At 49.7% G+C, this 15,055-nt stretch overlaps 1 protein-coding gene across 5 annotated transcripts in view; it reads right to left on the bottom strand.

The window, feature by feature from the left end:
• Positions 1-15,055, bottom strand: part of MVB12B (multivesicular body subunit 12B) — an 83,720-nt gene that overhangs the window by 32,407 nt on the left and 36,258 nt on the right. The window contains exon 8 of one of the 5 annotated variants that reach the window (XM_044439871.1): positions 4,793-7,596. The exons of the other annotated variants lie outside the window; for them this stretch is intronic. Coding sequence (XP_044295806.1) covers positions 7,556-7,596 — 41 coding nt within the window. The 3' untranslated portion in view covers positions 4,793-7,555. Of the gene's footprint in view, positions 1-4,792; positions 7,597-15,055 lie in introns of those variants that run through there. 5 annotated transcript variants of the gene reach the window in all.

The following is a 15,055-nucleotide window of genomic DNA, read 5'->3' as shown; positions in this document are numbered from 1 at the left end:
ATCATTGGGGAATGCCTAATGTGCCTCCAGACCATTCTTCAGGCCGAATATTCACATATTATGGCTGGGCTTACTTACATGAAGCATTTGGATACTCTTATCTTTTCTTGGCCAGATGTGTCTTACTGCTGTTTAACAAGATCCACTGATGGTTTTGTCCTCTATCGTCCCACGCTGAGAGCAAGTCCCGAAGAAGGCCCTGCTAGAACCGCAGCCCCCAACTGATGCAAAGCAATGCTTTTCCTTCCTAACCATTCTTCTGGGCTGTGGGTGGGGAAGCAAAGACTTCAAGCAAATCCACCCTTGATCAAACATGCTTGCAAGACTCTGCATGGAGATTGGAGCAGAACCACTCATTCCTCCAATGCTCATGATCAAGGATGTGGACACTGGGTCATGGGCTCTCCTACACGACAGGCATTCAGAAAGAAACTGGGCAGTCATCTGAGTGGGATGGCATGAACTGGTGACCAGCCACAGCAGCGGGCTGGACTTGATGGCCCCTTCCAACTCTACTATTCTATTAATCTATGATGAGCCTGAATTTAGGAAGGGAATAGAGGAAAATAACTCAAGATACAGATACAAGATAATCAGATATGAGATGATAAAACACAAGCCATTCCAGTATGCCACATTTAAGACAACTGCAACAGCTAAAGACAATTTCAATGAAATACTTGACCTACCTAAAGAAAGCTGACATAAATGCCCCATCCAGCACATGCCAGTGGAGGATAGTCTTAACCTGGTGCCAAAAAGATGACAGCCCCGCTGCCAGGTAGGCCCCAGTGGGCAGATCATTCTGAATTTGGGGGCTACCACAGAGAAGGTCTTTCTCTTGTTAGCACCTTCCAAGCTTCCCTCTGCAGAGTTACTTGAAGGAAGGCCTCCGATGTTGCTTGAAGTGTCCAGGCATTCTAAAGCAAAGAACTGCACTGAATAGATGAAGGACTTTGCCAAACTTATGCAAAAACTGGTCCCCGCTCCAGGGAAGACCATCTTGATTGCTCCAGTGGGCACTTAGACCTCTTGATTCCTTCCCACATGACTCCCAAATGCCGCTTACAACATGATGCATCTTAGCTGCTCTGCCCCTTACTCCTGACTGCCAAGCTCATTTTGCAGGGAACAGCAAGAGAAGCGACCCAGGGGCCCACCCTGTTCAGCTGGTGGAGCTCCCTCCCTTTGAGGGGCGCATCAAAGCTTCTCTTACTCTTCACCCTTGTCCCGGCCCTTCTTGTAAAGGCAAGTCTGCTGGTTGTGGTGCTCCTCAGAAAATGTGGCCCCTTGGATCATTTCATGCCAGTCAGATGCCCAAGCCCAGCTCCAGCCACGAGCGCCCAAATAATGGCATTGATTTGCTCCTGATGGGGGAAATCCTCGGTGTTGCTGGCAGGAGGACCAGGAAGAGAACTGCGGACCCCCTTCCCCTCCTGCTCCAGCATGATGCCCTATTGATATATTGCTTCATTTCAGGGTGCTCTGATGGGAAGAAAATGGCAACCAGACACTCCAGCGTGGCTTGGAAGAGCTCAAAAGTGCTGCCACCGGGTTGGGAAAGGCCTGGGGAATGTGCGGCAGGCCCCTGGCAAAACGGGCAAGAGGGTCCATCCGGCATTGCTCCCCACATATGGCATGAGGGCACATCACAGCCTTTGGGTGCCCCCCAAAGACACGGAGTCACAATTCTTGGAGCTGCCCAGCAGTTTCCAGTCCAGCCCAAGTGGATGGCACTGATCTGCAAAAGACTAGGCCACCGCTGGCTGGAGCTAAGCTTCCCGCCTGGTTTCCTGTAAGGACCCTCCCATCAGTGGCTGGCTGATAGCTCCCATTCTCCTAGGTTCCCCCTCAAAGAAGCACAGAACCCTCATTCCAAGGGGGCTCCTTGAGTGGGAATGGGTATAGGTGTGGGGTGGGCACAGCAGTCCCTGCCAAATGCTGAGACAAGCGTGGCTGCCGGGAAGGCCCCCCTATCGACGGACCTTCCGAAAACACCACCAACAGCTCCGCCATTTCTCCTCCTGAGCGCCGGCAGCAAAATTCAGGGTAGGGGAAAGAATTTGGGCTCACTCTGAACACTGACAGCCCCGAACATCCAACAAATGTTGCAGTAACAACCTGAAACTATGTTCCAAGATGAAGCTGAAAGCAATTCTTCTGAAGCGATTTAAAACAATGGCATCTTTTCTCCTCCTTTCCTCCCTTCAAAATTACCTATGTTAATAAAGGTGACACACTGTGCCTACCGAACTATTTAATTATCTTTGAAAACTAGAGAAGGGGGGTGATGAATTAAAACAATAGTTTTGGGGGGAAGTATATGACTAAGCCCTGATTAAAATGTCTTTCCTCATCACAAGCAGATAAAAGGTGCCATTTCTTTGGGAAAAATGCCTATTGAAGGGCATATAGTGCCATGGCTGGAGGTACCAGAGTTTTTTGGCAACACGGGGGAAAATTACAGAGAGGGAGCAGAATGCGAATCAAGAGAGTGTCGCTGTTCCTTCTTCTGAAAGCAAACAGAGAGAGGACGGTTTTGCTATTCAAGCTGCCACCAACTTGATCATTAATCAGTGCCAAAGCACCTCAACAGACCCACGCTTCAGACAAAGCTGCTACCAAACTGTTGGCCGGAGATGTAATTTTCCATGACAATCGTTATCTTGGAATTTGGACCTGTTTTTATGATGATGCTTTGGCCAATCCTTCTCTTCCAAAGTTTGATTTACACATGTACTGGGGGGGGGGGGCAGGAGGAGGGGGTCATTGCACAGGGCCGAACCAAGCGAAAACAGAAATGCTGGCCAGGCCCAATTTCTGATTACAGGACGCATCGCTGGAGTTTGTGACACGGAAGCGTTTCGTGCTTCAGCGGAACTGCTGCAAAAACCAAGACGAGTGCAGCTTTGCGCACTGTGTTGGGACTGCTAACCAGACGACACGGCGACAAGGAGTTAAGTGGGAAATGCTCCCGGCGTCATGTCTTAAGAGTAGCACCAAAACTTGTTAGACTTCCGCGCTGTGAGAAACCTGCAGGGCATCGGTGCAGGTGTGAGAAAAGCCACCGGGGCTGCAAGTTCCTCAGCGCATCGCTAAGAATGCTTTTGTTGAAGTCAGTCAGGAAAGCTGGGCCTTCTCTCATCCTTTGTCTGTCTTGAAGGGGAGCTAGCTTGGACATACCAGGAGCCTCTGAAACAGCGGGACAGTCGCATAAAATCCCCGGCAAGCAGCTCTGCCCTTTGGCTTTCCACTTGGAAGCAAGCAACATGTCCAAGTAACGAGTACCCTGGGAGCAAGGTTTGTCGAGTTGGTCCCCCTCGGCAAGCTTTTCTTTTGCTTGTTTCTGATGATTTGTCTCTATATTTCATCGCTACAGATGTTAGTGGAATATGCAACAAGCTCGTAGCATGTTCAGTCACCTTTGCTAAGCGGGAAAGGCACAGGTCTGCAGCTGGATGGGGGACTGACCACCTGTGGAAGCTGAGCAGGTGGCTGGACTCAATGGCCTGATATGCCCCTTTCAGTTCTGCTACTTCCATTCCATTCCATTCCATTCCATCCCATCCCATCCACTATAGATTTGGCACATGTGCTTTAATTTCTTTCTAAATATCCTGTAAAGTGAGGAACCTTGCCTGAACCAAGCCCCTCCTGTTCAAATACCCATTTTGGAAACTCCACGCCTATAAAGAGGAAGCATATGGCAAGCTACTGCCATGTTTTGCCACTAGGGGCCCTCATAAGCGGCACATACAAGCACAACAGGGACACCTAGAGGCTCATTGCATGCATTACAAGTTTAGCAACACTGCTTCGTCGTAACAGTTTGGGCTATGCACAAGTTTCCCAAGTAACCCGAGCAGCTACCCTTTCCTTTGCCTTCCTAAATGCTAGTCCCCTTTCCAACTGCTGCCAGTGCTTAGATCCAGGGGGAAACTCCAGCAAGAAACAGGAGCTTCAGTGCAACCTACTCTAGGGACCAGGAGCGATCAGACAAAGGGCCCGATCCCGGACCATAAGGGGACTGGAGTAGCACAAGGTCGAAGCCATGATCAGAAGCATTCCATTCAGGTACAACCAGTATGCCTTACGTCTCACTTTACTGTTTGCATGTCACTGTGGGGGGCACAGCCCCGATTCCCCTAGCTTACCTGCTCTCTAGATATTTTGGACTCCAATTCCCATCAGTACCAGCCAGCATAAGCAACAGTCAGGACTTCTGGTCTAAAACATCTGGAGGGAAGCAGGTGGTAGGAAGCTGGGGAATCCCTTAAAAGCCTGAAGATACCAGAGATGCAATTTTTTATCTGTCCCAACTACAGTGGGGAGAGCGCAATGCCAACCTACCTTATGGGATTTTGTAAGGGCAGAAATAAGGTCTGCAGGGGACCCTGATCACTCTAGAAGTACTGCCCTATTGAAAGATCAACCCAACTTGGCAGCAAACCTCAATATGTTCCATGGGATTTACAGGTACGCAGGTCCAGTGGGGATGGCCACCTCCAGGAGGCCCAGGGGCTATTTTGCCCCCTCCAATCCCCCCCATGGGCTACCCCTCCCCTCTCGGGTGCCTAAAATGAAGGGATGGTTAAAAACATTAACTTTAATAGCTACAGAGCACCAAGGGGTTACGATAAGCTTGTCCGCTAAAGAGTCCGACCGAATTTGGCAAAAGAAAGTAAGTTGCATGTTAAATTGCATTTGGGGGCAGGATCCGCCACATATTGGGGCTGAAATTGTAATCCCTGGCAAGCAGGGCTCCGTTATATTTCGTTAAATGTGCCATTGATGTATTCCTTATGCAGGTTGGTATCTGCCCCCCGGTGCACCCAGAAATAGGTGAAAGGGAGGTTAAGAGGCCCACAAGTCCCGGAATGAGCCTTCTCAGCAGACCCTGGCTTCCCTTCCCAAATGTGGCCCACAAGGGACTTGCTGTGGATTTTGAATGGATTTTGGGAAGAAGGGACCCCAAGAGGTCCCAAAGCTGTGCCTGGCAGATCGCAGGGCTCCTCTCCTGGGACAAGAAACCGCTGGGAGGTGCGGGTTTCACGCAGCTCCGCAAATGCCCCCTTACAGGGGGACAGCTGGATCTCGGATGCCATAAAACAAGCCAGGCATGTAGGCGGGCAGGGAGGGGGCGAGACCCACTCTCTGGATAACAAAGGATCTCCGGCTGGCATCACTCATTGTCTCGTAGACAAAGGGGAGACAAATCTACGAAATAATGAGCTTCTTTTCAGAGTGCTGACAGATCTGCTCCATCTCAGCTCTAATCTATGGGACCGAATGTTCTTTCCCGTGAAGGCAGCAGAGAAGTCCATCTTCTGTGTTCCCTCCTGTTGTTCCAAAAGTCAGCAACACCCTGGAGGAACTGGAAGCGCACAGACAGATGTAGCCAGTCAGCCAGCCTTCTGTCTGCGTTGGGTGGAGGGCAACCTGGGGGTTGGAGCCCCCGCTTGGCCGTCCTGTCTGGCCTCAAGGCGTGGAAGCGAGGGGCACACAGGGCCCAGGGTTGGAGGCACATGGGAGAGCAATGCCAGGACGACTTCTTCCCGGAAACCCCCTACAGTAGGTTACCTCCAAGACACAGAAATTAGCTCAACATTTATGGCCGAGTGTGGAGCTCTTGAGACACAGTGTGCAAAAAAAGTTTAGAAGAGAGGTAGAAAAGTGCTCCCTCCAGAACTACAAGTCCCACTAGCCCCAGGCAGCAGGGTCAATGGCCAGGGATTGTGGGTGTTGCAGTCCAAAACATCCAAAGACTTCTCTAACAACTGTACCACATTGGATCCCTGAATGCTGTCAAGCTAACTTAAGCCAGGGCTGGGGCTTCTGTTGGGTGAGCCCCAAGGAAGCAAAGGATGAGGGAGGGTAAAAACCGAGGGCAGCGAGGGACTGAGAGTGGAATCCCTCTGAAATGAGCAGGATGTCCCTCCCTGGCATCCAAAGGCTCCAACGAGGGCTCTGGACAGCTTGCTTTGAGAAGGTTTCTGCCCTCCATCCTCTGGGGCCTTCCTCTAAATGCATCTCCGAAGGGAGGCTTGGACAGGTGCAGGATGGGGGAATGGCCTCATGGGTGGTGGCTCCTCCACTGTGGATTGGTCTGCGTGAGGAGGCCCACCCGGCACCAGCCCTTTTCAAAGCCGGGTGCAAGACTTCGTATCTCAGGCATCTGGCGGCACGTGATGAGGTTTTGGTCTGGTCCTGGATCATTCTTCTCACTGACTGCCTCAAATTATTTAAATACATGCATGGCTCTGTGTGTGGCTGTCTGCTTATCAGCTTGCACAGAAATGGCTTTTAAACCAAGTTACATTTATTTAACATATTTATATAGTGCCCGTTGGTGTCAGATTACAGGGCCCTGGAAGGGCACTGCCCAAATTATAGGGCATTTTTGTATAAAAATGCACTGGAGGAATACAATTTTTAAAAGGAATTCTTCCAAGCCAGGTATTAAAGAGAACAAATGCCTAATTATACAAATGCATTTTTAACTGGCACCTAAGTATCATCATAGATTTAGCGTAAAACGATTTTCCAGTCCAACTTTCTGGAAACTCAGGTATCCAGTTGATTGGGAAGAGAAGAAACATCTTGCAGTTAGAATAGCTTTTGTTTCCAGCCAAACAGTTTTTTGGAAGCAAGACCAAACCTCATCCCTTTGGGGACCATTAACATATTGTCCTGAAATAAGCTGTTTATTGACTTCCCCACAAAACGTGCCAAGGGATGAAAAAGCTTGTCTACTTAGCAGAAACTTTTGATGGAGTATTTGCATACCTCTATTTGACACTTCTTTTTAAAGGAAGCTGTTTGGTGCCCCACTGCCCATACATGGGAGCCCCATTGAAATCAATGGTGCAGAAAATATTAAGATTAAACAGATTTCAAAAAGCATTACAAATCCTGTAACGCATTTCCCTACACGACTGCATTACTTTGCACTGCTAATCTACGGAATTCTTCACAAGATGTAGTGAAAGCCACCAAACTAGACAGCTTTATAGGGCATTAGACAAATTCATGAAGGAGAAAACCTTCCATCGCCACAAGTCGTGATGGCCAATTATACTGAGCAGTCTGTACCCCAGTGCAGTTTGCTTACCTCCCTCTTCCTGATTTCGGACTTCCCAGGGGCATCTGCTCAGCCATCACGGGACCAAAATGCTGGACTGCACCAACCCAGTGCAGTTCTGGTCCCCTTCAAGCCACAATTTGAAACCATTTATTTATAAAAATACAGGCCAAGTTTCAGACAGACCAGGTAAATTTCAGGTGATTGAGAGCCGCAATATGCAAACAAATATTTATTTATTATTCATTATGACTTTAGGAAAGTGCATTCTTGCTTATCAGATTTTTTAATGTGCATGTAGATACTTGGAGCACTAACTGTTGGATGCCTTCCCAAAGGAAAGAACCTTTAGAAACAAGAAATACTCAAAGCAAATGTCCTGTTCATCAAAAATAGCAGGGTTCTTTTGTTTTCGTTCGTCGCAGGCAGGATCCTGGCAATTATAGTTTAGCGGGCAGTGCAGAGAATTCTTTGTTAGAATCCAGATGTGAAGACATGTCCTACCTTTGAAAGAGCTGCAGAAGGGATGAACAGCAAGAGGATGGTCATTGGCAGCGGCTATCCCATAAACCAAAATTCTCTTGGGTTCCCACGTGCTCCACAATCAGGAAGGGGGGCAGATACCTCTTTCGAAGTCGGCTTTCCAAAGTCAGCAGGAGCCTCTTGTGAGGCTGCCGGCCCAACCCTCTTCCGGAGTTTTGGAAAGGGAGAAGGACATGGGACAGTGGCCTCCGGAGAGCTTGGTGCTATCAGGCCCATGCCGTGGCTGGGATCTGGACTGGGGGGAACCGGGGGGGCCCCGAGCCCTCAGCAACCCGCAAAATTAGCACACAGAGCTACATGAAGGCTCCTGGGCCTTCGCTTGCCTGCCCCCCCCCCCCCCAGCCTAGACCTTTACCTTCTGCCCTGAAATGAGTCAGAATTAAAACTGATAGGCAGAACAGCTCCAGGAGTGCATGACAGCGTCTCAGCTGCTGCGCAACTGCTTGCACTCCCAGCGATGAGGCCACCAAATCTTTCCAACCTCATCCCCAAAGCTGCTGTGGGAAGATCTGAGCTGGATGTGTTCCCAAAAATCACGACGACTGCCTTGGAGAAGGGCTTTTGGGAACAAGGAGGAATTTTGGAAACGGGAAGGAGTTTTTTGGTGGTGGGGAGAGGATGGAGGTGACGCCATGAGTAGACGCATCCAGAAGGTGCCTCAGAGTCCCTCCCTTGTGTTTGGGGTGGGGGGCACATGCAGGCAAAGGGTTCTGTGTGTTTAGCACAGACCAGACTTTGTGTCCCTTCTGCCTTGCATAGGAGAGCTATAATCCCGAGACTGGATCTTCCAGGCATCCTCATTGGATGCTACCCTTCCTGTGGTTAAACCTTGCCCATGGAGGTGGGTTTCCAGGGATGGCAGGCAGGTCTGCCCCATCCCATCCTAACCACCATTCGTGAATTCATTTTCTAAAAGTGGAACAAAGTTCTCTAAAAACAAGGGTGCCATGAAGAAAGCCAGGAAGCAGTCCAGCAATGCCCGTCCACCAGACTAAATTTCTCCGGTGCACCAACAGATTTTCTGGAAGATGTGCCTATTTGCTAAGAAATCTGTTCATTCACTTGGCCCACCGCTTATGGAAAGCTTTTGCAAATGTTTTTTTTTTTTTTGCTGGGATTATGATGGTGAGATAATTTGGACTTCTTGCCAGTCCCACTTTGTAAATTATGGATTTCTGTTTGTGCGTGCAATTTGTTTAGAGGCTGCTTTTTGCTGTGGAAAGTGCCACATAAAGTTTAAGGATCATTATGATCAGGAAAAGGTAGCAGCAGATTTCGGGGTGGAGAATTCCATAGGAAGAGTGGTACCTAATGGTAGACCCTTGCACAAAGGGACGTTATATGGGAAAAAGGCAGGCTGCTCCCTTGAAATGTGAAGATTCTGCAGATTTTAAAAATGTAATTAATGGTAGCCTTTAAACGGTCTTGGAAGGGTCAACAGGAGTACAGATTTCAAAGCACATCACCCACCAACACACAAATTAGTAAGTGAAGTCCACTCTGGAATGCTAAACGGCCTAATTCCTCCACAATCCCCATTTCTAATTAGCTACCAACATACACGAGAACCAGCAACTAATTCACAACTGAATTAGGAACCTCTCCTTTCTGTCTTTAGCCCCTAGCACCCATCCTCTTCCTCTATTATTTCCCTTATGTCAAAGTTGTGATTGTAAGCTCCCTGGGGCAGGGAACTATCTTGCATTTTGTAAAGCATCGGACACACTGATAACCACTTCACCAGCCCCACTATATCTTTGCCCCTAATGGTGTAAACCTTAAAAGCCTGTCACCCAATGACGAGCATTTTAAAGTGCAACCCCGTACACGTTTACGCAGAAGTAAGTGCCACCGAGTTCAGTGGGGCCCACTCCGAGTGAAGCCAGTTTAAGATTGCAGGCTTTGGGTGCAATTAGAGAACCGGACATTCGTCTGGGTGGTCACTGGGATGGTTGGAGGGTGAAAAACATTTTGGGGTCGGAGTGGAAATTTTGACCTCAGACTGTCAACACGCCCACACAGCTGGTGGAGCTTTGTCCGCTGAATCGGACATGGGAGGCAGACCTTCCTGGGGAAATGATGGGGCAAAACCAAGCACTGCCTTCCCTCAAGGAACACCAAAATTCCTTATTTCCAAAATCACAATATTAGTGCCTTTTTGCGATAAAAAGCAAGCACAAAACGACTTTCCAATCCGCACCTGATTTCCAATGAAACATGTTTTCCCCCTCCACCCTTCCTTTATTACAACAACACACCCCAATCAAAGGAACCTAGCTTAAAACAAAACCAAAACAGAGAAACCCCACAAAGAAACAAACCCTGCCTTCCAATGAATCAACTCAAACTTCAGTCGATTAATTTACCACCGAAACAGATCCAAGGCCTCCAGCCAATCCCCAAAAGGGCCTGCCACCCCACTGGGGACACACGAGTTGCGGGCCCCTTCCGCCACAGCGGTGGCAGGGTGGTGGCAGGGGACAAGATGCCACAAACGCCACGCCGGCTTTAAGCACGCACGTTACGCTCTGAGCCCAACATCTGCCAAAAGGTAAACCGGCCCTCCCGCCACCACCTACGCACTCCTCCACGCATCCCTCTTCCTCATCCAAGCTCGGGCTTATTGTTTCTTAAGTGACGGAAGGTTTAATCAAGAAAGCAGGCAATTCATCAATCGCAACGAGGCTGCCTGCGTGGGACTGACAGCCCCCACACGGCCGTATACAGTGGGAAAACCTAGCCACCTGTCAGCCGCCAACCTTTTACATCAGGAGATACAAACGTGTCCCCCGCTCAATCCTTCAGACCTTCTCATCCGTTCCCTCCCATCCCTTGATTATCTCTTCCTTTATGTTTGGTGCCCGTCCCCCATTATTGGTGGGGACAGACGGGGAGAGACAAGCCGTGCGACGGCTGTTTATGTGCCATCGTAAAAATTTATGCACCCTTAACATGACTTATTCCCCCTTCTGTTTGACTTCCATTATTATAAATATCCCCTCCTTCTACCTCATTCAGGATTCTGCTCCGCTTCTCTGCTTCATTATCTGTTGTCCCCGTGTAACATGCTCCTTTCTCTGCCCCTCCGCCATATTCTCCGGCTTCGTCCCTTGCAAGAGATAAATGTCCCCACACTGCCCCGGAAGCCCTCGAATGGGAGGTCTGGAGGAACTGCTGCTAACTTGGTTCAAGGCCACGGAGTGTGGAAAACAACACACAGGGCACATTCAGCCAAACCACACAAGCAGCAGGCCTGGAGGTGTGCCTGGGGGCGGCCTGGAGGGCCGGAGCCCTGAATCCTTCATTTGGAGCCCCAAAACTCCGGGAGGCCAACCCCCTGGTGTAAAGGGGTACGGGAGCCCAGATGACCTCTGTTGCACCCGATCCCCCAGGTTTTGCCGCACATGTGGCTCCCCTCCTGCTGTGCCCCCCTCTTCCATCTATATACCCCTCTTACAAACAGCAGACAAGATTCTTGGAACATGCACACACGGAAACTTTAAGCAAATCAACCTATACAGGTCTTACTTTCTTGTGTCTACACTCTGCACTTAGGAACATAGACACTGAGTGAGTCAGAAAGGACTCTGACTCACTCAGAGGACCCAGGCCAAAGGACCCAGGCCATCTAGTCTGACCCCCGGCTCCAGCCGGCTCCACTCATGACATGCCCACCATGTGCATGTCCAGCCTATCCTTGAACACCCTCACCAATGGGGTCATTTATTTACATACTCCATGTCCCCTTTCTGCCAATGCCCTTAAGACTATCTACACTTTAAAATGGCAAATGACATGTTTTAACAGATGCAGCACAAAAGGAGAGAATGATGAGGAGGGAAGAGGAAAATATGCAGGAACAGCTGCCTTGACTACTGGTCGTGGCTGTTCTGACATGCAGTCAGCCCCAGCCAAGCCAGTCTCTTTTAGGTACAGCCACGGATACTGTTTTGGAGAAGGCAGAGTCTGATGAAAGCTGTTTCCACCCAGGTTGACTGGGTAACATCACAGTGAAGATGAACTCTGTCCACCGAGGCTGTACCTACACACACGAACACACCACCCATGTGACAACAGGGATCTGCCGAGTTCTACCCAACTCTTGCAGGGAGCATCTCTGCAAGACCAGCCTCTTCACTTTGTGGATACAACAGGTCAGACGGCTGCCCCCCTCCGGATATCACACTGTAATTTAGGGAGGTCTCTGTGGTGCTAAAGGTAGGATTCAGCACCATGGACAGCCACTTTAAAATTTTTAATGAGGTCCGGAGAGGACACACAGCCGAACTGACATTGAAGAACCCAGCTTCGGGTCTCTATCTTCTAGGCTTCTGTTGCTGCAGAAAGGCCTCAAATAGAACAATGACCGGTTCCCAGTGGCTAGACAGCAACCGTATCTGTTCCCCAAAACTCTGCAACGAGGCAGCACTTCTGCACAACATTTCTTGAAGTGCGAGCAGGGGAAGCTCTTTAGGGAATTCCCTAGAGCAAGAAGCAGCGAGGCCTTTGAAAAACAAAGAACATGGGTCTTAATTCATGAAAGAAAGCAGACTTGCCAAGCGACTGGAAAAGAGACACTACCTGGCCTGCCGTTGTGCATTTCTGGCACACTTTGGCTGCCAAAAGTCTTGTCACGCCTGTGGGGCTGCTGTCCAGGCATTGCAGTTTGGCTGCCAAAATGAAAGGCACGGGGGCGTTGTCTGACCAGACAAAACAGAAAGCAACCACTTAGAGATTTACCAAGAGTTACAAGCCAGCAGGACTAAATAGAACCTCCATGCGCAGGGATAGTCTAGCTCTGAATACCGGATGCTGAAGACAAGCAAACGAAGGAGGCCAGCACCTTGATGCACTGCTCAGATTAGAGAGTTCTGGCTGCCTGCATCCCACGATCACCCCATTCACTACTGATTTCAGAAGGGTCGAGGAAGAATCAGGAAATATTGGAAGACTGTGTCCAGCTCTGGGCACCAAGATTTAAGGAAGATTCAGAAAAATTGGGAAGGGTTCAGAGGAGGGCAACCAATACAATCCAGGGTGTGGAAACTCTGCCCTGTGAGGAGAGACTGAGAGAACTGGGCATGTTCAGCCTTGAGAAGAGAAGACTGAGGGGGGACATGGGATCCCTCTAGAAGTACCTCCAAGGCTGTCACAAAGAGGAAGGTCAAGATCTCTTCTTGCTGATGCCAGAGTGTAGGACACGGAATAATTAACTCCAATTGCGACAACCCAGGTTCAGGCTGGACATCAGGAAAAGCTTCCTCGCAGTCAGAGCAATGCACAGTGGGACCAGCTGCCTGGAGAGGCGGTGGGCTCTCCCACAGTGGAGATCTTCAAAAAGAAATTGGGCAGCCACCTGAGTGGGATGGTGTGACGTGGTGTCCTGCAACAGCAGGGGGCTGGACCCGATGGTCTTCATGGCCCTTTCCACCTCTACCATTCTATGATTCCATGATGCAGTTACAACTGGTGGGAAATGAGAACGGGGATTATGGGTTCTATTCAAGTGCCTCCTTTTCCCACACTCCTGTTCTGGGCACTGCCCTCATGCCCTATCTGGGGACTTCTAGAGGCACCCGACCATTCACCACTGGCCTTGGGGTGACCTCCAGATGTTCTGGCCAACAGCTGCCCCAACACCTGTCCGTCGGCTGCTGGCTGAGGCTACTGGGATTAGCACTTCTCCAACTGCCAGGTCGCTTGGACGGATCTTCAGGATCGGATATAGCACTGCAATACAGATGCTTTACACGGGTTGCCATTTTCTCTCAGGAAATTCCCCGGCTGGGTGTGTGTGTGTGTGCAGGGTGTGCGAGTCCCCTGGGCAGTTTCAAACAGGAAAAAGAAATGCACACAGCAACCCAGAACTTCCGTCTCTTCTCCTTGTTCTGGGACCATCGCCAGGGCAACGCTTCCGCTTTCCTCATTGCCAAACCCATTAGCCTAGCAGACTAACAAGAAAAAACGCATTCTGACACAAGCTATGTCATTGTTATATCCCATCTCTTTCGAAACCTACCGCAGCAGTTTTAGCAAAAAAGATTACCGATTGAACGGCCCTTTCATTAAGTAACATGCGTTAATGCCACATTCTCTGTTCTACGTGTCACTCACTATTAATATTCAAAAAAAGAAAAAAAATGGAAAACCAGTCAAAGCCCCCACCCTTTTGGCTTCCAGCTGCGCAGTGGAACTCTCCCACCAGAATTCAGACTTGGGATTTTTTTGCAAAGTCTCTTAGCAAGGCCAAATGAAAAATAAGTAGGCAAGACACTGCTTTGCTTGATCAGAAATCCCGCGATCCAGCCCCATCCGTTGCAAAAGCAAGTCAGCAAGGTGCTTACTCACCTCTAGGAAGCTAATGAAGTTCTGGTGGTCGTATTCTTAACATCTAGAATCGAGCATTGAATTTCTAAGCATGTGTACGGAGGTTTTGGCAAATAGCTGCAGACCGCACAATCCTGGCACACGTTACCACTGTGCATTGTGGAGTAAAATATTCTGGACGGACTTACTGGGTATGGCAACACAACACAAGAGACGCACGGAGAGAAGTTTGTGTGCCCAGTTACAGCAGCTCGTTCTTGGGACAACTCTCTCCGTGGCGTCCAGATATGTCAACCCCATTGCCAAAAAGAACCGAGATGATCTGGAAGGTTCCTTGAAACACTGGTGAAGTGACCAGCTAATGTAAAAGATGACGATGGTGATGGAAAAGAGCAGGAATAATGACACACAATTGGCATTCTGCGACAATTCAGGGCATGGGGGACAACCTGCAGCCCTTTCCCTAACTGAAAAAGTCCCCTGCAAAAGATAATTTGAACTGATTTGGCGACAGCAAAATGGAAGGAAAGGGGGCACTGGAGAGAGAGGGAAAGGGGTTGTCAGAAAGGAGAGCAAGAGTGTCAAAGTCAGAGAGAAAGAGAGGGAGGGAGGGAGGGAGGGAGGGAGGGAGGAGGGGTATGTCTAAAAGAGGACGCATTTCCTCTCCTGAGGACTGTAGCCCTACCCATTGTCAGGTGGACACCCGCACAAATTATCCAGAAGGAAAGCAGCCTTGAGCTAGAGAAAAGTTCACCGGCCCTGGTTTGGAGGCTCCAGAGCAGACCGCACGGCTGGGTTCGAGGCAGCCTGATATTTACACCCCAGGAATGAGTGTGTGGCTGGACCACGGTTAGCCTCTGCAGCACGGGCTCGCACAGTCTGAACCCCACTGGGATCACAACCCGTGGTGAACAACCCAACCCCAAACCGTGGCTTCTCTTCACAGCTTGGCCACGGGGAACAAGCCATGGGACAACCCACATGCAACCTGTCTGCACTGTGTCGTCCGAACCCAGTAGAGATGAAAAGCCAGACGTGCCTCTCTGGGTGGGCCCCCTCCACCAGGCCTTCAACTCCAGGCAGGCTCAGACGGGACAGTGTGGG

Source organism: Varanus komodoensis, unplaced genomic scaffold (assembly GCF_004798865.1).
Source record: "Varanus komodoensis strain SLA01 unplaced genomic scaffold, ASM479886v1 scaffold36, whole genome shotgun sequence".
Taxonomy (NCBI): Eukaryota; Metazoa; Chordata; class Lepidosauria; order Squamata; family Varanidae; genus Varanus; species Varanus komodoensis.
The sequence above is the reverse complement of the archived record's forward strand: the minus strand, read 5'-3'. Positions and strand labels throughout refer to the sequence as shown.